General features: G+C 56.6%; 2 protein-coding genes across 9 annotated transcripts in view; one reads left to right on the top strand and one right to left on the bottom strand.

Annotated features, from left to right (window-relative positions):
* The window catches only part of PLCD1 (phospholipase C delta 1), a 28,404-nt gene extending 6,407 nt beyond the window's left edge, over positions 1–21,997 (top strand). The window contains exons 2-15 of one of the 2 annotated variants that reach the window (XM_074199267.1): positions 3,263–3,427; positions 9,221–9,449; positions 11,598–11,727; positions 12,332–12,563; positions 12,937–13,138; positions 13,333–13,477; positions 13,625–13,774; positions 14,636–14,788; positions 15,412–15,556; positions 17,284–17,400; positions 18,251–18,429; positions 18,600–18,732; positions 20,250–20,399; positions 21,343–21,995. In XM_074199267.1, the coding sequence (XP_074055368.1) occupies positions 3,403–3,427; positions 9,221–9,449; positions 11,598–11,727; positions 12,332–12,563; positions 12,937–13,138; positions 13,333–13,477; positions 13,625–13,774; positions 14,636–14,788; positions 15,412–15,556; positions 17,284–17,400; positions 18,251–18,429; positions 18,600–18,732; positions 20,250–20,399; positions 21,343–21,425 (2,073 nt within the window). In that variant the 5' untranslated portion in view covers positions 3,263–3,402 and the 3' untranslated portion in view covers positions 21,426–21,995. Of the gene's footprint in view, positions 1–3,262; positions 3,428–9,220; positions 9,450–11,597; positions 11,728–12,331; positions 12,564–12,936; positions 13,139–13,332; positions 13,478–13,624; positions 13,775–14,635; positions 14,789–15,411; positions 15,557–17,283; positions 17,401–18,250; positions 18,430–18,599; positions 18,733–20,249; positions 20,400–21,342 lie in introns of both variants that reach the window. The other variant, XM_074199266.1, reaches the window with a different exon arrangement.
* An 867-nt stretch (positions 21,998–22,864) lies between these two features.
* VILL (villin like) overlaps positions 22,865–25,439 on the bottom strand; it is a 41,631-nt gene continuing 39,056 nt past the window's right edge. For all 7 annotated transcript variants that reach the window (XM_074199265.1, XM_074199264.1, XM_074199261.1 and 4 more), the window contains exons 17-20: positions 24,579–24,767; positions 24,343–24,411; positions 23,603–23,917; positions 22,865–23,243 (exon numbers count right to left, since the gene is read on the bottom strand). In XM_074199265.1, coding sequence (XP_074055366.1) covers positions 23,130–23,243; positions 23,603–23,917; positions 24,343–24,411; positions 24,579–24,767 — 687 coding nt within the window. In that variant the 3' untranslated portion in view covers positions 22,865–23,129. The remainder of the gene's footprint in view (positions 23,244–23,602; positions 23,918–24,342; positions 24,412–24,578; positions 24,768–25,439) is intronic.

Here is a 25,439-nt window from a genome sequence, read left to right on the forward strand (position 1 = left end):
CTTTAGGATGATTGTAGACAATGGGAAGGGGGGATAGGAGAGGAGAGAGGGGATGGACTCGAGGGGAGAAGTTTTCCTCTGCAGGAAGGGCTCCCTCCACCTGGCCATATGAAGGAGCTCACTGGAGTCAGGAGGACCTGAGTTCAAATCCAGCCTGAGACACTTAATAAGCATCTAGCTGTTGACCTTGGGCAAGTCACTTAACCCCACTGCCTTGCAGAAACAAACAAACAAAAACCATATGAAGGAGCTTGCTGCAAATGGCCTAGACCTGTCAGAAAAGGAAGAGGCGAGAAAATGGCAGAGAAAGACGCAGGCAGAGTTCTGAGCCTAGTCCTAGCAGGACTAGCGTTACATCCTGCCCCCTCCTCCTGCGCTATCCCCTGGACCCTTTCCAGCCTTCGCAGGCCTCAGTGCCTCATGTGCAGTGTCGGCTCTGGAGGCCCACGAAGGAGGCCTCCATCTCCGGTCTCTGAGCACCTTCTCTGGCCTACTGCCCACCCCAGGACCCTGACCGCCCGTGCTTCCTGGATGTACCATCTTCTACCCGTGGGAAGCTCCCCCCTCAGTTCTGGCACCCCTCCTGTCTCTAGTTTGTTGGGATTGCTTTTCTTCGCTTATTCCGTCCCCTGTTAGGATGTGAGTTCCTTGTGGGCAGGGAGTCCGGAGTGTCAGGTCTGGAATGCGATATGAATGCTAAGTCCTTAATAGATGCTGATTGACAGAATGCCCCTGAACTAGACCATCTAGTCTTAGAGGAGGAGTGGTGGACTAGGGGTCCAGACTAAGGCAGACATTTTCAAGGATGGCCAATGCATGGATTTGTTTTGTTGAACTATATTGGTACAAGGGAGGGCTCTTATGGGGGGTGGGTCATGGTAGTAATCCAAAGAACAGACCATCCAAGAACGCCTTCAAAACTCTCCCTGGGGCCTGCTGTGTGGACTGCATCCTGAGTTTTATGATTCTTTTAATGTACAATATGATATATTCAGACAGAATTTAAATTCAATATGAAATTTAAAAGTGAATTTGCCTGTAATAGTCAGCGTTACAAGCACAATCCTCTTTTTTGATTCTTTGGGTATCAAGATGTTTATGTATGTTGGTGTAAACATCATTAAAAAGATTAATCAGTCATCTGCTTGGAGGGAGGGGGGTGGGAATGTGTTGGGGCGGGGCCCAGAGCCGGGCTGACCCGTCAGTCACAGAGAAATTAGAGATTGCCCCATGGTGGCGAAGACACAGCTGATTTTCCTATGACCACGGCGGTCTCTTCGGCCTCCGGCGCCCTTGGCAACCCAGGAGTCACCGTAGAGAAGGCCCATGGCAAGGGACCTTGGCAGGCAGGAACGTGGGAGGACTTGGGTGGTGGACCCTTTGGTGCTGCAACGGTCAGCTGTTAGACCCAGGCTTTAAAAAGGCGGACGTGAAGTCAGAGTAGGGGCAAAATATTCTGGGGGAACAGTGAAGGCTGGAGAGGCTCTCAGTCATGATGAAAGGAGGGGAGAGCAGGAGTGGAGGAGGGACAGAAGAGACCACCACAGAGGGCCAGAGATCAGACTTGGGGGAGCCCACTTGAGGGCTCAGAGCAGCAGAAGAGACTGGATTGGGAAAGTGTGCAGCCTCTTGAACCATGTGGCCATCCTTGGAACCTGGGGACCCAGGAGGTGTTTGGGATGAGAGGACGTTGAATAAGATAAGGGCTGGGGTGGGAGCTGGAAAGGGTGTTCTTCAGTCCCATCTGACTCTTGGGGACCCCCCCTGGGGTTTTCTTGGCAAAGATATTGGAATTGGAATGGTTTTGCTATTTTCTTCTCCAGTTCTTTTTATAACTGAGGAAACTGAGGCAAATAGGATTAAATGACTTGTCCAGGGTCATACAGCTATCTAGTGAAGACAGGTCTCCAGACTTAGCCCTCTACCCACTGTGCCACTCCACTGCCCCGGGAAAGTCTGTGCTCAGTTGCTGCGCTCTCAGTGACCTGGAGGAGAGCCCAAGCCGGGGATGAGAAACCAAGCATCAGACAAGAGGGAGCGAGGCCTCTTCCTGACCCTGAGAGTGGAGGGGGTTGGGGAGAGGAGGGAAGGGGCGAAGGACAAGGTGGCTTCATGGGAGAGTGGGCCGGGAGAAACCCAGAGATGGAATAGACCCTCCCACAGGCTCCCCCACACTCTCCGACCCAGGTCCCGGTGCCGGACGTGGGCTCCTTCCGCCAGCCCTCAGAGGGTTCTCTCTCCCCCCTTTGCTCTTCTCCTTACCCAGGCAGAAGAAACCTAGTTTAACCCTCGCTCTAACGTCTCCTGGGCTCCCCGGGGCTCCTGAGGCTGATTCAGTCCACGTCGAGCCCCTTCTTGTCCCATGACAGCCGACTCACCAACTTTCTTTAGCATCATTCCTTCCATTCTTGGGACACACTCTGTCATTCCCTGCCTCCACACCTTTGCTCATGCTGTGTCTGGAATGTCTTTCTCCTCCTTTACCCGTTGCCTCCCAACCCATCCTCTAAAGGTCAGCGCAGACGGCAGACGGCCTCTTCCAGCACCTCTCCCTAGTGGGTGACCGATCTGTGTGTGCATGTGTGAAGACCACAAGCCTCTTGAGGCCGGGCCTCAGTGTGTTGTCTGTTGTTTGTCAAATTAAATAGAATGGAAAGAGATAGAAACGTCCAAAGGGGGAGAAGTGTGGTGGAGAATGGTGCCCAAACCAGCTTTGGGCATGCTCCATGGAGGCTCTGAGGAGGCCTCCCCTCTGGCCAGGCAGAAGTCCAGGACTGGGCCTGGAGGGGAGGCTCGGACCGATGAGAGCCGGCTGTCCTGTCCGTGTGGCAGCTGGCAGCAGTCTCCGCAGGACCCAGGCCTCGCTTTACCACTGGGGCTCTGGGGGCTCTCCAAACGCTTCTGCTGCAGAATGGTTTTTTGCTGCATAGTGGTGGCTGCAGGGCCCTGGATTTGGGTGCAGACCCTTCCTGGAAAGTCCATAGCTGAAGCCAAGAGTAGCAAGGGAGAAGAGTGGGATCACCACGGAGGGCCAGAGATTAGATTTGGGGGAGCCCACTTGAGGACTCAGAGCAGCAGCTTTGGCCTAGGAACCTGATCCAGCTTTTGACTGGGAGGGTGGAGAGTACAGGCCCTAGGGGGTGAGGAGCAGAGGGCTGGTGTGAAGGTAGGACAGGGACCCCCCAGAGGGTGGTGGAAGGGCTGGGCAGAGGAGACCTACCCTGGGTTTCCCTCCCTCTTATCCCCCTCCCCTTTCCCCCAGGCCTGCAGGATGATGGGGACTTGAAGTTCCTGCTGAAAGGCTCCCAGCTCCAGAAAGTCAAATCCAGTTCATGGCGGAAAGACAGATTCTATAAGCTCCAGGAAGATTGCAAGACCGTGTGGCAGGAGTCCAAAAAAATAATGCGTTCTCCAGAGTCGCAATTCTGTGAGTTGAGATTGGCTCAGCAGGGCTGGGCAGGGCTAGGCTGGGCTGGGCATGGTTGGGCAGGACTGGGCTAGGCTAGGTGGGGCTAGGCTGGGCAGAGCATGGTTGAACTGGGCAGAGATAGGTTGGGTCAGATTGGGCAGGGCCAGGTGTAGTTGGGCTGGGCAGAGCAGGGCTTGGGCTGTGTTGGGTAGGGTTGGGCAGGGCAGGGTTGGGCAGGGCAGGGCTGGGTTGGGCAGAGTTGGGCAGGGCTAGATTGGTCTAGGTATGGTTGGACTGGGCAGGGTTGGGCAGGGCAGGTTTGGGTTGGACTGGGGTGGGTTGGGTAGGGTTGGGCATGGCAGAGCTGGGTATGGTTAGACTGGGCAAGGCTGGGTTGGGCAGAGTTGGGCGGGGCTAGACTGGGCAGGACTGTGCTGGGCAGGGCAGAGCCAGACTAACCCAGGTCTGAGAGCAGACTTCCTCTTGGGGGGTTGGCTTATCTTGGGGACTCTGTTAGGCTCCCTGTGGCATCTTTGCCATGGGAGGGGCCTAGCCTGAACATTAGGGTGGAGAGAAAGGAGAGGGCAGAGAGAGGCCCGAGGAAATTGGAGAAAGTAGGTAGAGTCTCCAAGCCCTAGGTCAGGGGGTAGCATTCAACTTTCTGGCACATTTCCAGAACTGGCTGTGCCCCCCACCCCCGTTTGTCTCTGACATTCTGAGTTTTGGATGCCGAGTCTCCAGTTAGGCCAGAGGCTACTGGGGGCAGAGCCTTCTCCTTTGCATCCTTGGGTTGGCCCACGGCAAGCCCTCTTTGATCTAGAAAAGCTTCTGCCGGACTCCTTACAGTCAGGGCCTGGATGGGGCTGGGGGGGCAGGTTCAGCAGAGCCTTTGATGGAGCCTCACGCTCCCTGGAAAGTGGTGGCCTCGATCACAGTCTAGTTAAGGGTTCTCCGAGATGACCGAAGGAACTCTCCAGAGCATCAGCCCGGAGAGAATGAGCACCTCAGGTTCATGGGTTCTAGGTCATGAACTGGAAGAGACTCAGGGAGACCATCAGGTTCACCCCCCTTATCTAGAAAAGGAAACTGAGACTGAAAGAGCATGGAGACGGAGCTGGGCTGGTCCTGGGGATGGGGGTGACCATCCACTGGGTCTTTTACAGAGAAGGAAACAAGGCTCTGAAAGGTCATAGCGTCAGAGCTGAAGGCGGCTGGGGAGGCCACCTGGGCACTCCCTTCATTCCACACTGAGGCAGTCGAGGTCCATAGCTTGCCCAGGGCAGTGGCAGTGCTGGGATTCAAACCCCCAGCCCCTGGACTCCTGCTTCTCCCAGCAGCTGCCAGCGGGGCCCCAATCCCCGGGGACCTTTGCCTTCCTGCAGGGCTTGGCTCTGAGGGTGGAGGACACAGCAGCACTGCCCAGCCAGGGCCCACCCTGTGGGCCAGGCTAATGGACAGCGGCCACAGAGCAAGGAAGACCAGGTGCCGAATGGGGAGCGATGAGTCCCGGAACCCTGGGCCGCAGAGCGTGGGGCTTCGGGGCCAGGGCAGTTGGCTAAAGGGCAAGAATGAAGCCCGGCAGCTAGGGACGCTGGGTGTGAGGTGAGGGTGGAGCCTGCCAGCTCTGGGAGAAGGGTGGGAGGAGATGCAGAGGGCCGTCTGTCCTCCCCTGCCAGGGCCTCCCCCCCATAGAAGGATATGGACCCTCACTGAGGTCGGGCAGGAAATACAGGTGCTCTGGTGGAGAGGAGCCCCCCCCCCGTGACAGGCCCTGCCTCAGGCCCCCCTCACCCCCCAATTGGCTAATATCTGGGGCAGCTTCAGAGACGCTATCACTTAGAAAGCTGTCCTGGGCTCCCCTGCCTTCCCTTCCCCTCCTCCAGCCAGATCGGATGCCCCCTGCCAGCTCCCACAGAGAGGGTACACGAAGAGGACAGAACAGGGAGGGCCTTTCCATCCCTGGCCCAGCCCTGGTCGGCCCTCGGCCTGGCCAAAACTGGGAACTCTGAAAGAGAAGGAGTCGGGGGTCAGGATATAGGCAAAGGGAGGCAGGAGCGGGCTGGGCTGGACCGGGCAGGGCTGCCCCTCCCTGAGTGCCAAGTCATGGGGTGGGGATGGAGGGGAGTCCTCCGGCCTGAGAGTCCCTTGTTGGAGCCTCTTTTGAAGCATCTCTCCCAGGAGGAGCCAGTGTTTGACAACGGATGGCATCTGTTGGGGTGGGGGAGGGGTCCACTCCTGGGACACCCACATCCCGCACGCCCATCTGCAGGTTTTGTGGTGGGTTTGCCGGGGGGGGGGCTCAAAGGTAGAGACCAAAGCAGCCTGTCTAGAACTGGAGAGACTTCAATGATGACACCCTCAACTCAGAACTGGGAGAGACCTCAGAGACCATGGCATCCTACCCCTCATTTCACAGCTGAAGAAACTGAGGCAAGCAGGATGAAGTGACTTGCCCAGGGTCACACAGCTAGGAAGTGTCTGAGGCCAGATTTGAACTCAGAAAGATAAGTCTTCCTGACTCCAGACCTGACGCTCTCTCCACCGGACCACTTCGCCACCATAGATAGGTTTGCAATACCTTTATGTGTATGAGTGTGTGCCAAGCTCACTGAGAGTTGTGTCTGCTTTGCCCTTGTCATGCCACCTTGGGAGCTGGGCACTCCCTCCTGGGCATTGTATCCGAGGGAGGACAGTGATGGATAGAAGGGCCACCAGTGAGGAGCTACTGGAATGGGGAAGGAACCTGAAGAATGTATCACGTGAGACCAAGAAGATGATGATGATGATGATGGTGATGATGATGTCAGGAGAACAGGACCAACGCAACTTTGAGCCTTGCTGGGTGGTTGACCTTTACAAACATTTATTTAGTGCCTGCTGTGTGCCAGGTCATGGCTAAACCTTGGGGATATGAAGACAAAAGGGAAAAACGAGTGATGAAGATGACCCCGAGTCCCTTCCTTGGGTAGATATTAGGAGAGGAGTGTGGTGGAAAGGTGAACAGCTGACTTTAGCTCCAGAGAAGATTGGACTGGGAAGCATGGCCCCCATTTCAGACAAAAGGCTGTTTCTCATGCGAGGCCTGGCAGGGAATGGTCCTCTAAGCTGACCCAATGGGAACATCCTCTAGTCCAGTTTTGCAAATGAGGAAACTGAGGAAGCTAGTGACTTGAAGGATTCCAGAGCTCTACACTGTGAGAGGCAGGGGACAAGAGGGGTCCTGTGCCTGACCTTCCTTACCCACCCATATTCATGCTTCACTCTTTCTGGGCCCCCTTGGCGTGGAGCTGGGTGCCCTCAAGGACATTGTTCACCCTGGCTGAGCTTCAGAACATCCACGTGTGGTGGAACCAGAATCCCTCTGGGGCAGACAGAGCTGGGAGGACTGTTGCTCTTTGAGATCTCGGGTCAGTGATAGGGAAAGGGGGAGATTAGAGGGAGAGAATGCCTCCCTGTCCCCTGTGTTTATCTCCCTCCCCGCTTCCCCTCCAGACTCATGGTCTTATAGTTTCCAGAGACAAAGGAAGGCCTTATCATTTTGCCTGGGAAAACAGGGGCATCTGGATTTTCTCGGTGCTGGTGGGAGTGGGGAAGGGCCCCAGAAAGGGGGCTGCCAGCAGGATAAAGCCAGTTTCACAGGGAGGGAGGCTCCTACTTCTCCCTCTTGGAAAGTCCAAGTGCTAAGCCTTGGGCAGGCATTGGGGCAAGTGTTCATGGACTTTATCACCTCTCAGCTGACCTTAGTTTCCTGGGCTGTACTGAAGTCCCCCAGGAGACCCCTCAGCTGGGGTCCTCCAACTAACACCCCTTTAGGATGGGGTCTGATCCATGGGAAGTTGTTAGAGTTGCAGCTGGAAGACCTATTAGTGACATCTGAAAGACCGAGGGGCATGCGACCGGATGTCCCAATTCTCAACCAAAAAAGGACAGAGGATCCGGACATTAAAGGGATGGTTTGTGACCATTTTGAAAAGGAAGCTGCAATCACTCTGAGCCAGCCCAGTTTCCTCAAGAGCAGGTGGTCCCCCAGACCCCTTCCTTGCCCCCTAGGTAAGGGGGCACTAGACTGACAGATGAGGAAGTGCAGCAAAGCCTTGCCCAGAGCCTGCCAGGCTATTCTTGTGGGTGACCCTCAGGATGGGACAATCAAGGCTGGCTCATTGGTTGCCCTCAGAGCCTGGTCAGCATCCCCTGGGAGCGTGGAGTGACCCATGGCCCCTGGACTTGGCCTGGCGCTGATCACATTGAACTCAGTGAGCTGGATCCGTGCCAGGGCAACTTGCTTCCACACTTGGCAGTGTGTGACCTCAAGCCGGATGGCCTGGCCACCACCCTGAATTCAAAGTGACCCTGAGAGGTGAGAGCTCTGGAGAAGGCCCAGTGAGATGGATTTGAGAAGGGATGAATATCTTAGGTTTAACCACCTTCCCAGGTGCAGGTGGTCTGAAAAGGATCCTGGGGCTCGAGGGGTCTGCGAGTTTGGTACTCTGGCAGGGAAGCTGAGGCCGATAGAGTCTGAGGCTGCCTGAAGAGAGGCAGGAGGTAGGGGCTAGGGAGCTGAGAGGGCTGCCGTCCTCTGCCTTCCGAGCTCCCCTTGGAGGGGCATCCTGTGTTAGGAGGGACGCGAGAGCCAGCTGGAGCTAAACGAGCCTTTCTATGTGGAACAGAGTAGTGACAGGTTAAAAGAGCTGGGTTCAAATCCCACCTTGGATGCTGAGATGTCAGTTTTCTCCACTGTAAAGAGAGGGGTTTAGGAGCAGGATGGGACCTCCTGGAAGGGGAGGGACTGTTCTTGACACAGGGGCTGCGGAGGGCAGGACTGGTCCTGCTGGGCCAGCAGCGGTCACTTGGCTTCTCCTGCTCTGGGGAGACAGGTGGGCAGCATGAGAGGAGCCCCCTCTGACCCTTCCCCCTTCCCATAGGCGAGCCTTAATCCCAGGGCAGGGCCGCCACACTGGCAGATGTTGGGGGGATGGGGCAGCCCCTCCCCTCTGTTGTGGCCCCCATCTCAGGCTGTACAGCCAGGACATCTGTTTCCCCTCATCCGGGCTCCCGGGCAGGCTGGCCCTGGGCGTCTCCCAAGCAGAATTCAGATTCCTGGGCTGGACTTTGGTCTCCCCCACTCTGAGTCATGGGGCAGCGACCGTCAGGGCCAGGACGGAAGGGAAAGGGCCAGATGGGCTCTGGCTGTGCTGTGGCTCCAGTGGCCCGTGTTGACCGTCTGTGCCATCCCTGTGTCTCGCATCTCTCTGGTTTCTGTCATTGGCCCCCTCCCCCTCCCCCCTCCCAAGGACGGTAAAATAAGGATCGTTCCAGTCCTGGCCTCGCCTCTGGTCCGTCGGCCAGATTGCTTGACCTTTCCTCCATCCCTGCCCTGGACTCTGTTACTCAGGTTCAAGCTAAAGGACTTTCCCTAGGGGGCCCCTAAGGTCCCCTCGAAGTCTGGGTTGCTATCCTACCAACTGACCTCCTGGGGTCCAGGTCCAAACAAGGCCTGAGGCCCTTCAAGGCAGCTCAATGTCCCCAGAGGATGGTGCTGGACATGAAGTCAAGAAGACCTCAGTTCCAATTCAGCCTCAGACACTAGCAGTGTGACCCTGCTCAAGTCACTTCACTTCTTTTTGCCTCCGTTTCCTCAAACATAAAATGAATATTATGAGCGCAGCTACTTCCCGGTGTTGCTGTGAACATCCAGTAAAGCACTTAGTGGAGGGGGAGATGAAGGGCGAGCAAGGGAGCTGAGGACCAGGGCAGAGGTCCTGGGGGTGTTCCAATTTCTCCCTCTGCCTTTCTCTCTCCTCGGTCTCCCAGTTTCCGTTGAGGACATCCAGGAGGTGCGGTGGGGCCACCTGACTGAGGGTATGGAGAAGTTTGCTCGGGACACTCCCAGACTCCGCTGTTTCTCCATCGTCTTCAAGGATCAGCGAAACAACCTGGACCTCATCGCAGAGTCGGAGGCCGAGGCCCGGCACTGGGTGGAGGGGCTTCGCAAGATCATTGTGCATGTGGGCTCCATGAGCCAGAAGCAGAAGCTACAGCAGTATCCTCTTGGCTGGGGTCCTCCACCTGGGAGGAGGGGGAGAGGCCGAGGGAAGGCCTGGGGGCAGCCCTGCCGCAGGGGGAAGGGCCCTGCTCAGGGCTGGAGAGATGGGACCTGCTGGCCAGGAATGTCACCCAGTTAGAAAGAGCAAGGGAATACTCAGGGTTCAGGCAGATCCATTAAAATGGAATGGAAACCCTGGAAAGCCCTGATCATCCCCTATGGACATTCCCTTGAGCCTTTGCAGCTTCCTTCCGGTCACCTCCTGGGAAAGCTGACTGAAAGAGCCGGTGGGAAGAGAGAGAGGAGCAAGAAGGGAGACCCTGGAAGAAGGATGGCCCGTGGCCAGATCAGCCGGATAATGGGTTAGGTAGAAGCAGGGAGCCTGGCAGGCCAGAGAGCTGTCCCCCTTGCCAGCCACAGAGGGCAGCTGCTGAAGGCAGAACCCAAGTTCGCCCATTGGCCCCCTCAGGTCAAGCTGTGCCAAAGGGGCCTCACATAGCTGGGCTTTATTAACAGATAGGGGCCCGAAGGTCCAGAAAGCCATCTCTGCAGCTGGGCAGGTGGGCCGGAGAGCCGACTTCTGACCAGTTGCACAAATCCAGTTGGAGGATGGGAGAAAAGCTCGTTTAGGGACTTTAGTGGCTCCCTTGTCCTGAGGGCCATCAGCCGCGTAGCCCAGTGTGGCCACAGGTCTCACAGTCATGGAACCGTGCAGCCTCATTCTCTGTGAGACTTCTGGGGAGAGGGTCTCGCTTCCTTAGGGTGGCCAGCGCCACTCAGGAGAATTCTCTTTATTGGGAAATCTTTCCAGAGGTTAATCCTAAATTTATGTGTCTTTCCCTCCATTCACATGCTTCTCCTGGTTCTGACCTTGGGGGACAAATGGGAAGAGTCTTGGCTCTACCAAGTGACACCTAGGCACAGCTTATCCTATCTCCCCTTTTCCCTCACCCCTCCTTCCATGATACAAACTCATGCCCTCCCTTCTCTGGTCCCCTTCTCTTGACACTCACCTCCTTCACCCCAAACATCATACTCTGGAGATGATGAGCAGAGTGCCCTGGGGATATCTCCTGCTGCCTCCCAGAAGCCCCCTCCCCAGCAAGATCCCATTGAGCCTCCCCATTCTGCTGCCAACTCATGCTTGGCCCGTAGCCCACTAAGACCGCTACATCTTTTTTCAGACCGATTGCTTTTTCAGACCGATTGCTCTCTTACCAGGTTTCCTTCTTTCTTGTATAGTTAACTATAGAACTAGTACAAGACTTTGGAATTCCATCTCCTTCCTTTCCAGCCACGCTGTAGGCTGGCAAGTCCTCTTTGGATCCTCATTCAGTCATAGGGAGCCATCTGGCTCAGATTTGAATCGTGTGCATTTGATGAGAAGAAATCTGGGCCACTGATAAAAATGTGGAAGTGCACAGTCGATCCTTGGGGCCTTCTGGCGGGGACCTCCTTCCAGGGTAACAGCCAGGCCACGATGACTTGTGGAGTCAACCGGTGGTGTCTCATTGTATCACGGTGACTCGAGAGCTGGCCTAGCATGAGGAAGACTTGAGTTCAGTCAACCTGGGATGTTGGCCAGCTGGGTGACCTTGGCAAGTCACGAATGTCGGTCTGCCTCAGTTTCCCCAACTATAAAATGTGACTAATAATAGCAACGACTTTCCAGAGTTGTGGAGAGAGTTTGATGAGGTCATTGTAAAGTGCTTGTTAGTGCCAGTCGACTAGTAGGTCCTGGATAAAGACTCGCCATTATGAGCTATTTATTGACTTTAGGAAATCTTTTGCTGGAACCGCGGTGAGGCAGCCATGCTGGCTCAGTGGAGTTATTGCTTCCCTTCTCACTACTGGCTAGCAGCTCTTCCATGAGTTCTTCCAGGATCTTGGAAGAAATATTCCCAGGAATCCCGGGTAGCCTCACTGGCTCCTGGTTGGCAGACTCTCTTCCCTTTTGGAAAATGACTATCTCTGGGAGCGGTTGAGTGGTGATGACAGGTTCAGAGGTGTCAATCTAGGAGGGTCCTTGGGGGTCAGATGAGAGGTCTAGGCCCCAGGAAGCTGTGGGGCTTCCTCAGGATCCCCCAGACTTTCTGTCACTAACCCCAGTGCCCTCTCAGCTGTGTTCCTTACATCTGGCCACAGCTGGATCCACTCGTGTCTTCGGAAGGCAGATAAGAACAAAGACAACAAAATGAGCTTCAAAGAACTGAAAAACTTCCTGAAGGAAGTTAATGTTTATACAGATGACAGTTATGCCTGGAGGATCTTTCAGGTGAGCCGACTGGCCTGGGGGCTTTCCCATTGTATGACCTCCCAGTTGTGGGAATGACCCCAGGGGGACCCTCCTCAAACCTGAGCCAATCAGAAAAGCAAATCATCTCCAGAAGTTTATGAAGGACCTACCATGTGCTGCACACTGAAGATAGAGAGATCGATAAATAGTGATAATTCAAGTTAAGAAGCTTATATGATCAAGGGAGAGCCTTGTGCAAGGCCATCAGTACTAAGGTTATACAAAATAATACCAAAATATTCCCAGGCACTATGACACCAACTCTCAGGCAAATGCTCACCAACTTAGGTTGTACCTCCAAACGATTCCCTGTCCTCATTTTCAGTCCTAGATAATATTTGGGATGAGGGGGTTAGGCCGGTGGCTTAGGGGCCAGTCCATGAAACATGGGATGGTGGTCCTGATGGTCTGGACTCACATCCTCACTGTTCCCACAAACCACATGTTGGAGGTGGGGGGCAGGGGCAGATAAGGCTGCCTCGGCTGGGTGGGGAAGAGTTGGGGCTACTGAGTCAGCTGGTCCATGGATCAGCCTCCCCCGCTCCCCACTTGGGGGACTCTGAGCCAGGCCTACCCTTTATAGGAATGTGACAAATCTCGGACAGAGTCCTTAGAGGATGATGAGATCGAGGCATTTTATCGGATGCTAACCCAGCGGGGAGAGATCGATCAACTCTTTGCGGTCGTCTCTGACTCTCGGGAGACGCTGTCTGTGGACCAGCTGGTGGCCTTCTTACAAAAGGAGCAGAGGGAAGAGGAGGCCAGTCCCCAGCTGGCCCTGTCCCTCATTCAGAGATATGAGCCCAATGAGACTGGTGAGTATGGCAAGGACTAGGGGAGCAGGGCACAATCCATCTGCTGGCTCCCTGTTTGTTACCAGGGTCTGTGTGTTCTTTTTACTTGGGGCTCTGGAACCCACGATGACTTTATAGAGACCCTTTAGCCTCACCTCATTTTCCAGAGATGGAATGTGAATCCCAGAGGGAAATGATTGCTCATGGTCAGACAATGATCCAAAGAACTCAAGGCCCTGTGTCCTATGGACATAGAAGGGAAATGGCTTCTTCAAGACCATGCGGGGAGCAAGGCCGAGTTGGGCTTCTGAACTGGATTCTGGAAGGAAGCTTGGGCAGGCCCTGGCTTGATCTGTTCTCTGGGGCTGGGGGTGGGGGATGTGTCCTCCTACAGCCAAGGAGCAGAAGCAGATGACCAAGGATGGCTTCCTCATTTACTTGTTATCACCTGATGAGAGTGCCTTCAGCGTGGCCCATCGGAAAGTCTACCAGGACATGACCCAACCACTCAGCCACTACCTCATCTCCTCCTCCCATAACACATACCTAATGGAGGACCAGATTGCCGGGCCAAGCAGCACAGAGGCCTACATCCGGTATGAGCCTGAGGGGGAGAGGAGGGATGGGACCCACTGAACACTGTTCTTGGAGTCCATGGCCCTGGAGGGAGCAGGTCAACAACCTCACCTAGGTCTCTCCCCTGCGGGGTGACTCCCTGAAAACACCCTTGGACTCCTGGGGGCCAGAGCCCAGGAAGCCAACATCCCCAATCCTCTCCTTAATGTCCCAGGGCATTGTCCAAAGGCTGTCGGTGTGTGGAGCTAGACTGTTGGGACGGCCCCAACATGGAGCCAGTGATCTACCATGGCCACACCTTCACCTCCAAGGTTCTCTTTTCTGATGTCATTAAGGCCATCAAGAATTATGCTTTTAAGGTGAGGGGGATAGGGATGAGAGGGAGGGAGGGAAGGGCAGTGGCTTCTTGAGGCTCTACTGAGGGGAGCTCCTAGCTGCCTGAGGACATCACGCTTGGTTGGGCTGGCTTCTTGGAGGTGGTGGCCATGTGCTGCTCTCTCTCCCAGGCCTCACCCTACCCAGTGATCATCTCCTTGGAGAACCACTGCACTTTGGAACAGCAGAAAGTAATGGCTCACCACCTGCGCACCATCCTGGGGGACTTACTGCTCGATAGACCCTTTGATAACATGGTGAAGCACTTCCCTTCCCCTGAGGTGAGTCTGGGGGGGGGGCAGGGCAAGGAGGCCTCTTCACCTTGGCCAAGGGCTTTCTAGAGGAGGAGGGGGAGGAGGAGGAGGAGGAGGAGGAAAAGAGGGAGGAGGAAGAGAGGGAGGAGGAAGAAGAGGAGGAAGCGGATGACACTCCTTAATTGCCCTTCTTTCACACTGTTATCATGACAACCTGCTGTAGCAGCAAGGGCTCTTATTTATCCCCATTTTACACATGATGAAGCTGAGGCTTGAGAACCATTACATGGCCATCCAAGCCAATAAGTGGTAGGTCAGGACTCAAATTCAGCACTTTCTCCATTATCCCTCTCATTGCCTGACTCTGGTCCTGCCCCTGCCCTGGATAGCCCTGCCAGCAGAGAGGGAAGAGAGCCCTTGGGGGAAGCTCCAGGCCCCCTGGGCTGGGAGGGAGCCAGGCCTCTCCACTCCGCTGGGCTCCCCACCATCAGAGCCCCTGTTTCTGTTTGGCTTCGTGATTTGCAAAGCCCTTTAACCACCTAACGGTCAGGTGTTCTTCACAATACCTGTGAGGCATTGTGAGCCCTGTTGTACAGAATAAGAAACTGAGGTTCAGAGAGGAGTGACTTCACAAAGCTAGAAAGGGTTGGAAGTGAGATTTGAACCCAGGTCTTGTTGACCCCTGGATCAGGATATGTACTCTGTCTTTGTACTGGGAACATAGTGTAGACAGTAGAGAGAATAGACAGTGGAAAGACCCCCCCCCCCCATAGTGTGGCTGCTCACTTAGGGATTCTTCAGGCTGGGAGTGGGGAAAGTCCCCAACCCCAGACTGACTAGAGCAGCAGGAAGGGGTGGTAGGTGCGACCCCCTGTGTTTTCTCCCCAGCAACTAAAGAAGAAGATCTTGGTGAAGGGGAAGAAGATGGGGGGCCTACTGGCCAGCCTGGGGGGCCCCGAGGCTGCCGATGTCACAGATGAGGATGAAGCTGCCGAGATGGAGGATGAGGCTGTGAAGAAAGAAGTCCAGCAGAAGCAGTCGGTAGGGAGCTCCAAGAGGTGTGGGGTGGGGGGAGGACAGTGGGTTCCTGGGCTCTGGGCTCCCTCCCTGGCCTCCCAGAGTCCCTAGCTCAAGAGTCGTGACTGGTGTAGGGAAGGAGAAGCAGGCATGATTGCTCATGTATGTGTGGGCATGTATGGAAGGGATCAGGTCAGGTCATTGCAAGGGGCAATGACCCCTTGCTTTCTGGGGGCCATGGCCTTCTCAGCAGCTTCTACTCTGTCTCTCCTTATCTCTAGTGACTTAGTTTCTATCTGTTCCCTTCTCCTTGGGAGTCTCGTGACCTGTCTCCCTCCATCTCTTGATCCAGGTGGGTGGGCTTTGGAGCCTCTATCACTTTTGTTCTCAATGTCTTTGCTTTCCCTCCCATGTTTGAGTCTCTCCCCAGTTCCTGCATCTCTCTCCCTCTCTGTGAGTCTCACAGAGGAGACTCTTTCTCTCTGCCTTGGGCTGTCTGTGTGTCTTTGGGTCCATCGGTCCCTGTTCTCGGCCTCTGTCTCTCCTCCCAGCTCCATGTTTCCCCAGTCTCTGTCTGTCTCAGTGTCTGGCCATTTCCTGGGTCTCCTCATTCTTTCTGAGTCTCCCTCACTCTTCCCTGCACCCAGAATGACAAGCTCAAGTTGGCCAAGGAGCTATCCGACCTGGTCATTTATTGCAAGAGTGTCCACTTCCAAGGCTTCCAGGACTCTGCCTTCTACGAGATGTCCTCTTTCGGGGAGAACCGAGCTCTCAAACTGATCCAGGAGTCAGGTATCTTCCCCCCAACCAGGAAACATCCTTGAGCCCCTCTCAAACCTTCCTGCTTGTTAGGGACTCTGGGCCAACCTTGCTCCAGGACCCACTGCTTTGTGCTCTTTGGGATGCAGGCTGTCGTGTTCTGGGGAATGGGGTAAGGAAGATGGTGGAAAAGGTTCTAGGCCATCCTGTCAGGGCATTGCTCTGGTTTTCCAAGAGGCTCGTAGCCCAGCCATTATTCCCTGTGTCCTTGGAGGTGACCCTTTTCTTCTCTAGAGGGGTCCATGGCAGGATGCCAAGATCCCCTCCTCCCCATGTAGTCTGGGGACCCCTGACTCCTCTTCTTCCATTTATTGGCTAGATGACTACAAGTGAGTCAGATGATGCAATGAGTTTTTTAATTAAATATTTCATTTATTTATTTTTCCAATTATATGCAATAATCACTTTTTTGCAAGGTTTTGAGTTGAACATTTTTCCTCCCTCCCTTTCCCCCTCCCCTGACAGAAATCAATTTATTCTAAGCTATATGTGTGTAACTATGCTAAACACAGAGCCATATGAATCCTGTTGTGAAAGAAGCAGCAAATCCAAACAAAGAAAAAACATTAGAGAGGAAAAAGGAACAAAAGACAACTTTAAAAATTGAAAGTAGTAAGCTTTGGTTTACCTTCAAACTCCCCAGTTCCTTCTCCATATGAGGAGTTTAGAATTGTCTGTATTATTCTGCAGAGGCGAGCGTGTCCATCCTGGTGGACTCCTGCCACAATGTAGTGTAGTGTATACAGTGTTCTTCTGGTTCTGCTCCCTTCACTCTGCGCCAGTTGATGCAAGTCTTCCGAAACCCCTTTTGCTCTCTAATTGCTAGCTAGCGTCATCAGTCTTCCACCATGCCACTTCTCTGGCCTCTTATCTGTGGAAGGGGTCTCTTAATTCTCGGGTTCCCTTTTGCAGAATGACACAAGGCTCGATGAGCTGGGCTGTATAGAATGCTTTGTAAACCTTTGGGGGGCTTTCTAGAGGCATCAGCCTGATTGGAAGATGCCTGTCCTTCGTTCTCAAAGAAGACCAATATTGCCGTGGTGATATTGGATTTGAGTGAAGGGGGTTGAGCTAAGTCACCAGCTTCACTTTCTCCTCTGAAAGATTAGAACAGACCCCCTGCGCAATACCCATTTGTCATCAAGGGGTGGTCAGACTTACAGAATGTGGTCCATTTGGGGAATGTGCTTTTGCAGACTTGTAGACTCATTGCACAGAGAAGGACCCCAGGGCCTGGGAGAGGAAGGGTCTTTCTCAGGGTCACACAGAGATCACCAGATGATTGGATCTCAAGTGGGAAGGGCCTCTGAGCTCCTTTCCCTTCTGAATTCAGTTATGGTATCTGAGTAGCTCTTGCCATGTGAGGGAGGGCAAGGGAGGAAGGGGAGTGGGAGAAGCCAGGGATGGCAGCCTAGAGTTCAGTGATCACCAGAGACAAATCACAATTCCCATGGTTGAAAGGTGACCATCAGTCAGGCCCAAGGTCTAGACAGAAAGCAAGGGGGTTGGAAAGCAAGAGATGTGTGTGTATCTGGTGGGCTTGGGATCACTCTTGGACTGTAGTCTCTTTCTCCGTTTTGGAGGGGTATGGTGGAGCGAGGGCCTGACCTATTGGTGTGGAAGCTGCAAGGCCCTAGCTACCTGGTCAGGCCAAAGGTGGCAGTGGGATGGGTGTGAGGAAGGGTCTTTGCTCCAACCAGGAAACAACTTCATCCGTCACAACATCAACCACCTGAGTCGAATCTACCCAGCTGGCTGGAGAACGGACTCGTCCAATTACAGCCCTGTGGACATGTGGAACACCGGTTGCCAGATAGGTGAGGAGAAGGGGCTGGCCTGAAGTTGAAGGCATCTCATTTCCAGATAGAGAATTGGGGCTCCGGCTGTGAGGGGAGGATAGAGGGCCCCTGGAAGCTGGCATCTCAACTTGGGGCCAGAGAATTGATTCCAAGGAGCCCCAGGGAATCGCATGGTTTACTGGTGGAAAGAGAAAACGAATTGGGTTGGGAGGTTCTACAAGCAGCCCAGGCCTAAGGTGAAGAATGGAAACCTGGAAAGCTAGCCAAGCTGTGGCCAGGTTCTGGAGGCCTGAGGTCTGCCCTCAAGGAGTTCACCTCCACCTAGAGGTGTGACCCACCCAGAGCAATGGGGCAGTCTTTCCTGCCCTCCGCCGCCAGGGACAAGAGGATTGGTGCTGAGCAGTAAGGATGGGGAGGGGGGGCACTTGAGATGCTCTTGTCAGGCCTCCCACTTTACAGAGGAGCCAGTAAGATCCCTCAATAATAGCCAGTCATTTGAGTCTTAGCTCATTTGATTCTCACAAAGTCCCAAGAGGCAAATGAGGAAACAGAGTAAGTGGCTTGAGCAGGTGGGCTCTGGGGACAAGCCCTCTGAACCTCCTGCTGAACCCAGAGCCAATGGCCAGTTGAGAGGGGGTTGAATTGGTGATCTCAAGCCAGGTCACTGTGTTCTAGAGCTTGTGGCCCAGTCCCAACTCTGATATCCTATTGGTCTGTGACCTTGGGCAGCCCCTTTCCTTCACTGGACCAGAGCTTCCTCTGGAAATGATAGGGTCAGACCATGTGAAATCGAAGGTCCTTGGGCTCTGTGAGTGCCCAGGCATCTGGGCACCTTCCTTATGGATGTCTTTGCCCCTCCCTCTTCTAGTGGCCTTGAACTTCCAGACACCTGGGACGGAGATGGACCTGTACCGAGGGCGTTTCCAGGACAATGGCTTTTCTGGCTACATCCTGAAGCCCGCTTTCCTTCGGGACCCCAGTTCCAAGTTCAACCCCCGGGCTGTGGCTGAGGGGCCGTGGTGGAACCGAAAGAGGCTGCATGTCCGGGTAGGGGGCCGTGTGTGGAGGGCGGCCTCGGGTCTGAGGATGGCAGAGGGGGCCCGCCCCAGGCCTGCCTTGCCCCGGCATCTCTGGAGTGGTTGTGACCAAGCTGCCTGGCCTTCTCCCCTTTCCCCCATCCTCCCTGACCCTCTGTGCCTTGGCCCTTTCCCATGCAGGTCATCTCCGGGCAGCAGTTGCCCAAAGTGAGTAAGAGCAAAAATTCGATCGTGGACGCCAAGGTGATTGTGGAGATTCACGGGGTTGCGCGGGATAATAGCAGCAAGCAGACTGCGGTGATCAGCAACAATGGTGAGCCCGGGCTCTGGGGGTAGGAGCGAGGGCAGGGGTGGGGCAGGCTAGCTGAGGCGAGGTGAGGCGGCAGCAGCCCTAAGGTCTATGCCAGGGCATCCTTGGGACCCAGTACTGGGGGGGCTGAATCCCTAGGACCTGGGGCTAGGTGGGCTGGGTCCCATGCTGGGTACCCAGCACCTTAGGACTTTGCTGACAAAATGCCAATAGAGGCCAGGAGAAAGGAGGGGGCAAGTTCCCTGGGGCTCCTCTGGGTCAGTGGGCTCAGCTTGGGGTCCCATGGGCTTAGAAGCCCCCAGGCAAACTGGAGAGCACGGAGGGGGGAGGGCAGAGTGATAAAGGGGGCAAAGGAACTGACAGTCATGCTATGGGCTCCTGGGGGGAGAAGCTGTGGCGCTTGGGCAGGAGAGGGGGCGACTCCAGGGGTCCATTGCTCAGCTGGCACCAGTGCTGGGAGGCGCCTTTGGGGCCATTGATTGGCCATGGGTCTGTCCATCTGAGGTCAGGGGTAGGCTCCAGGGGGAGGCCCCAGGGGGCAGCTGCTTGGGGAATAAAGTGGAGAAACTGTAAAGTGTTTGGAGTGGGGGCATAGTGGTCACCCCAAGGCTATGAGCGTGTGTTTAGATTGTACAGACCATAGGGATGGGCAGGCAGGGGGACCTCACATTCTCCTGAGCCTCTGGGTTCCCATTCACAGAATGAGACCACAAGGTCTCCTGGGTCTGTGTCAGAGCTGCTGGAAGGCTGGGAGGGGTACCAGCTGTCAGTATTCACACAAGGGCCCTGCCCGTGAGCAGGTCCCTATGACTGCTGCAATAATCTTGGGGTGAGGGATGGGTGCTCTGTACCCAAAGCCCAAGGCTCCCATTTTGGTGACCTTGCGATGAGAAGTACCACAGCCGGTGAAGGGGAAGAGCGAGGACATCCCTTGGGGGAAGGGCAGGAGGAGGTTTGGGTCAGGAAGCTTTAGGTGACCAGGGAAGGCCCGAGAAGGCCAGCGTAGAGAGGCTTGGAGCCATCTCATCTGGCCTGGGTCAACACAAGAATCCCCTCCCCAGCCTTTGCCTGAAGCCCCGCAGGGATGAGACCTCACTTCCTCTGAGAGATTTTAGGCAGAGACCGGATCCAGGGCCCAGAAAGAGGGGGTGGTTGGAGACCCACAGTGCTGCCGGGCCCTGGGCGGAGTGGGAAGGACAAAGGCCCAGTGTTGGGGTGGTAGATGGCCTGGCCTGGGTCTGAGGCTTGCCTGGGACCCTGATCACTGGCCTGACAGTAGAGTTTGGTGCCACTGCCAGGGAAGACCCTTGAAGGCTCCACAGGAATGAGGCCCATTCGGGAGCCTGGGAGGAGCAGGTTGTTCCCCACCCCCCAAAGGGCAGCGTAGGCAACCTCCTCGGTCCCAAGAGCTGGAGGCCCCAGCCAGCCCTGCCTGAGGCGGGAGGTGGAAGGAGGCCAGAATGAGCCCTTGCCTCTCCCCTCCCCTCCCTCCCCACCCTGGGACCCTGGCTCCTGCGTAGGCTTCAACCCTCGGTGGGACAAAGAGCTACAGTTTGAGGTGGACGTCCCTGAGCTGGCCCTGGTCAGGTTCCTGGTGGAAGACTACGATGCATCTTCCAAGAATGACTTTGTGGGCCAATGTACCATCCCCTTCTTCAGCCTCAAGCAAGGTGAGGTCTGGAGGACCAACGGGTGCCCCCCTCATATTCTAGGTCCTCACCCCCCCCAGGTCTTCCCCCACCCCAGGCTGACCCTCACGTTCCCCTCCCTCCAATCTCCCCTCTTCAAATTCTCCCCTCAGTTTCTCCTCAACCCCCCATCCCTCTCCCAGTTTGTTCTCCCAGGTCCCTCCTGCTCCTCTCTGGGGATCCTGCCCTTCTCTTAGACACATGCAGACCTCCTTGGGGATTCAGGTTCTTTTTACTTCTCCCATCATGTACCTGGACAATCACCCAGGCCAGAGCGGAGAGGTCCCTCAGGTGCCCCCTCTACCTTGTCATGGTTGAGCAGGCCGGGGAGGGGAAGGGGCCTGCCAAGGTCACGGAGGCAGTCGGTGGGGAGATTTGAACCTGTGGGCCTGACTCTCAGAGCAGTCCATGAAGCTCCTATTAAGTTCTGGGACTTGTTCCCAATTTAACTGGGGAGACACAACAAATATGTTCAGCCAGGCTGCCACTGCCGGGAATGGGAAAGAGGCAGCCCAGGCCCAGCCTGGGGAATCCACTGCTCACCTGGCAGGGGGGCACCTCTAGCTTCCTGCCTTCTCTCCCTCCTGCCTCCCTCCTTCCTCCTTCCTTCCTTCCTTCCTTCCTTCCTTCCTTCCTTCCTTCCTTCCTTCCTTCCTTCCTTCCTTCCTTCCTCCCTCCCTCCCTCCCTCCCTCCCTCCCTTCCTTCCTTCCTTCCTGCCTCCTTCCTTCCTTCCTTCCTTCCTTCCTTCCTTCCTTCCTTCCTCCCTCCCTCCCTCCCTCCCTACCTCCCTCCCTCCTTCCCTCCTTCCTTCCTTCCTTCCTTCCTTCCTTCCTTCCTTCCTTCCTTCCTTCCTTCCTCCCTTCCTTCCTCCTTTCCCATTGTCATTCATGTCTGTCTTTCTGTCTGTGTGCGGACTCTGTCCAGGTTACCGCCACATCCACCTGCTGTCCAAGAATGGGGACCTGTATCCGTCAGCCACGCTGTTTGTGAAGATTAACATTGACTAGTTTTGAGGCGGGGTCCTGGGGTCCCCGGACCTCCCTGCTGGGGAGGCTGACTTGTGAAGACCTCGCAGCCCTTTGGCCAACTGGCACCTGCCAGATCTTCCAGAAATGGGCCCTTGGGCCACTCTGGGACCAGAGAGAAGGGAAAGTTGGAGGCTGGAAGAAGAAAGGGAATGGGCCTGGCTAGGCCCCAGCAATGATGGGAAGGACCCCGGACTGCAGTGGTTGAGTCTGGGGGACGTCCTCTCCTCCCCAGGATCCTGACAGCCTCCAGGCCCGGGGAGTGACAGCCCCTTGGGCGCTGGCTCAGAGGGAGCACCTCAGCCCCCCCAGGGCTTCAGAGCCATCCCCAGCTCCTGCTTGGGTGGGGCCTCCAGGAGCTGTGGGCACCTGCCCTGAGGGTGGTGGGAGGCAGGAAGAGACCTGAGTGGGGTGGTGGGGGCAGGTGTCCCTTGGGCCCTTGGCTCTCGAGTTTCCATGGAAACAAGTTACACTACAACCGTCCCTGGGCTTGGACACAGCTTTGGGTTTTAATAAAGTCTGAATGACCTCACTCTCCGCTGAGTGGCCCCTTGGCCCCCACTTCCTGCACCTGGTCAGAACTGACCGTCTGGTCAGACCTGGGCTCTGGGAAGCTCTTCACTGGACCCCAGCAGGCCTCCCTGTGAAGCCCTCCTGTCCGGGAATTCGGGGTTTAGGACCTTGGGGTTCCAATCCCATCACTCCCATCGATTCTATTGGACAAGGGGAGATCCAGGATAAGGGAGCTCCACAGATAATGCAAGCTTGCTCCTTGGTCTCTCCTGGCCCCTCCAGCTCATCCTGGGGGCTTAGAGAGCTGGGGATGACATTCCACAGGGACCCTCCCTCCCTATTCCTTGGCCTCCTCGACAGAACCCTGGCAGCCTCTCCCCCCTGTCCTGGCACTTCCAGGGTCTCTCCAAAGCCAAGCAATCATCAAACATTGTGGGGGGCGGGATGAGCCCCGGGTCTCTGCCCTGGTGTTCATGACCAGGCCCAGCTCCCAGCCTAGCTTCAGTCTCATCTGTACTATATGGCCCTTGGACCGGAGCTCTCTGGGGAATGCTGGACCCTGCATTTGGATCCTCAAGCCTGGGGGTCTCTGCCAGGATGCCCATTCACAGAGAAGGAAACTGAGGCCCTGGGGCTCCCACAGCTCAGGTGGGATTTGGACCCGGCTCACCCACCCAGGCTCTGTCACTGGCTTCCAGACCTTCCTACCTGGGACTGTGCGTGTGCCCGTGTATAAAACTCCTGTCCCCTGAGGGAGCCCAGGCTGTCCTCCGCCCCATCCAGACTCCTTGCTTCACCCACTCCCTGCGTTGCGAAGGACGGGGTCTTCAGGCCAGACTGCTCCCCTGCCTCCCAGAGGCCCACCCGATGCCCCTCGCCCACCCTCCCCATTCAGACCAACAGAGGGGGAGTGGGGTAAACCTTTATTGTCAGACCTTGGGGCAGAGGGAGTGGGTGGCACAGGCCACCGGGTCTGGTCTCTGCTGGGGCACCTCTTGGGCACGGCGGAACCCCCTCCTCAGCTCAGCCCTCAGAGCTCCAGGGAGGGCCAGCGTCCTCATGAACCCCCAATCTGCCGTAACAGGGAGTCCAGGTGTGGGGAATGCTGGGGATGGGCCAGAGAAGCAGGGAGGGCAGGCCTGCGGGGAGCAGCCTCCTGCCCCCGGGCCCGCCTCAGAACAAGCCGTGCTGCTTCTTCTCATTCTGCTGCTTCCACTTGGCCAGCATGTAGAAGTCCTCCTTGGACTTGCCAAAGATGGCTTGGAAGTCGGAATCTGAAAGATAGGACTGGGGGGGGGGGAAGGAGGGGTGGTGGGGGCAGCCCGGCCCTCCACGGTCTGCGCCAGATCTGCCACCGGCGCGCTGCCCGGGGTGGGGGGCTCAACCAGCTGACCCCAGCACACAGCACTCCCCTCATTTTATAATCGGGGAAACTGAGGCTCAGAGAAGTGAGGAGCAGAGTCTGGCCTCCAGCCCAGTCTTCTGAGTGCCAGGGCTTAGACAGCGCGGCCACAGAGATGGGCAACGGAGACCAAAAACAAGGCGTCCCTCCTGGACACCTTCCTGAGGTCACTGAGGAGAGGGCAAGAGACCTCCCCTGACCCCAGCCCCCTCCCCAGGGGCCCCAGCCCTCCCCTTGCCCTCACCTCCTTCCGGGATGGGTCCACCCCTTCGGGCAGATCCTCCACAGCTTTGTTGATGAGGTGCTCCCGGGGGATGGGCACAGGGGGCAGGACTTGGGGCATAGTGGTGGGGTTGCCGCCACGGGCCAGGCCCAGGGCCGTGTCGCCGCTGTTGTAGTTGCTGTTACTGCTGTAGTAGCTGCTGCTGGGGCTGCTGGAGCTGGAGCTGGGGTCACCGCCCAGCAGCTTTGGGGCCCCCAAGGGGTTCTGAGGGTCCCCCATGGGGATGCTGGGTCGTTCCTCTGACAGCCACTGGAGCAGGTCGATGTGGTTGAGCTCCTGTGCCCCAAGAAGAGACCATGTGAGGAAGGGTCCTGGGTCCGAGCAGTGCCAGACCCCGGGTCGGGCGGCTCTGCACTGGGAGGCCCATTCTTCCTGTCCTGCCCACCTGCTGTGAGAATCACCTGACACGGGGGATGGGGAAGGTCCAGAAATGGGTTAATCCCCAGGGTGGGGGGTGCTGAGCCGCCCCCCCCGAGACCCCCCAGTGGCTCACTCGGCCAAGAGGGCACCTGCGGACTCTGCCCCGAGCCCGGGTCAGCGAGTCCGTCCCACCTCTTTCTGGCCCTCTGATGGCTTGGCCGGACCTCCCCCGCCTCAGTTTGCCCAGCGAGGAGTTGGCCTGACCCGGCAAGGCTGATCGGAGGCCGGGGGGGTCCCCAAGTCTGTGCTCCGTCACAGGCCCCCCAGGCCGGCTCACTCACCATGGTCATCTCAGAGATGGCCGATGTGTCGCCGAGGCTGTTCTTCAGGTCCTCATAGGATTGGCCGTTCTGCGGGGTGGGGGGCTGTTAGGACTGAGGCGGGGATGGAGATGGGGAGCAGCAAGGAAGGTGAGACACACGCATGGAGCCAATGGGCTCGGGGCGGGGATAGGCCTAGAGAGAAGACAAGAGCTGGGGACAAGGTGGGCAGGGGCTGGGGCAGAGCTGGGCCTCACATTCCACTTGTAGGGGTCCCAAGCATCGAACCAGCCGGTGAAGGTGAGGGGCTCGTGGCTCTGCTTGACCACCACCACGGGGGTGGCGGGGTCCCTGCCGGCAGGGTGGCTCTTGAGGTACTCCCGGGCCATGGCCACCGACTCTTTCCTCTCATATGTGTTGGAGTCTTTGCCGATCCACAGGAAAACCTGAGAAGGAAGAAGACCCGTCTGCAGCTGCGCCTGGGGGGGGGGGGGCAGGTAGGCTCTAACAGCAGGGAGGGCCTGGAACCTTCCAAGAAGTGGGGAACCCCTGGGAGGGCCAGGCCTGGGGGTGGGGGCACCTCAGTCCTATTCCTGGCCCAGAAAACAGGCAGGCTTGGGTGGTGCCGGTCCACTTCTCTCCCCAATGTCTCCAAGACATGAAATCCCAGTCACTCCCAGAGGCAAGTCCGGGAGGCCAAGCCAAACAAGCTGCCCCCCAGCCCCAAGTCCTGTTATGGCTTTCCTGGCCCTGCCGCAGCTCCTGCCCAGGAGGGCGTGAGCACGGGTTCCTGCCCCCCACCCCACCCGAGCCAGCCCAGGCCACAGGGCACATCTCGCTCGGCCTCCGCCTGGGCCGGCCCGGCTTCCTGGCAACCTCCCCTGCATCTCTCTCTCTTGCCCTCAGACCCAGGCTCGAGGCCATACTCTCATGGCCCCTGGAAAGGCTGCCTCTGCCTGCTGCCCCACCCCGGTTCCCCTCACCAACCCAGTGACTTTCTTGGCTGCTGGGCAGCTCCCTGGCCACCACTGTCCCCTGGAGTGCCCCCTCCAGGACTGGCAGCTCCCAGACGGAGGTTATCTGGCTTTGGCTGTTGTATCCTCAGAGCCTAGAAGAGG

This window comes from Macrotis lagotis, chromosome 8 (assembly GCF_037893015.1).
Source record: "Macrotis lagotis isolate mMagLag1 chromosome 8, bilby.v1.9.chrom.fasta, whole genome shotgun sequence".
Lineage (NCBI taxonomy): Eukaryota > Metazoa > Chordata > Mammalia > Peramelemorphia > Peramelidae > Macrotis > Macrotis lagotis.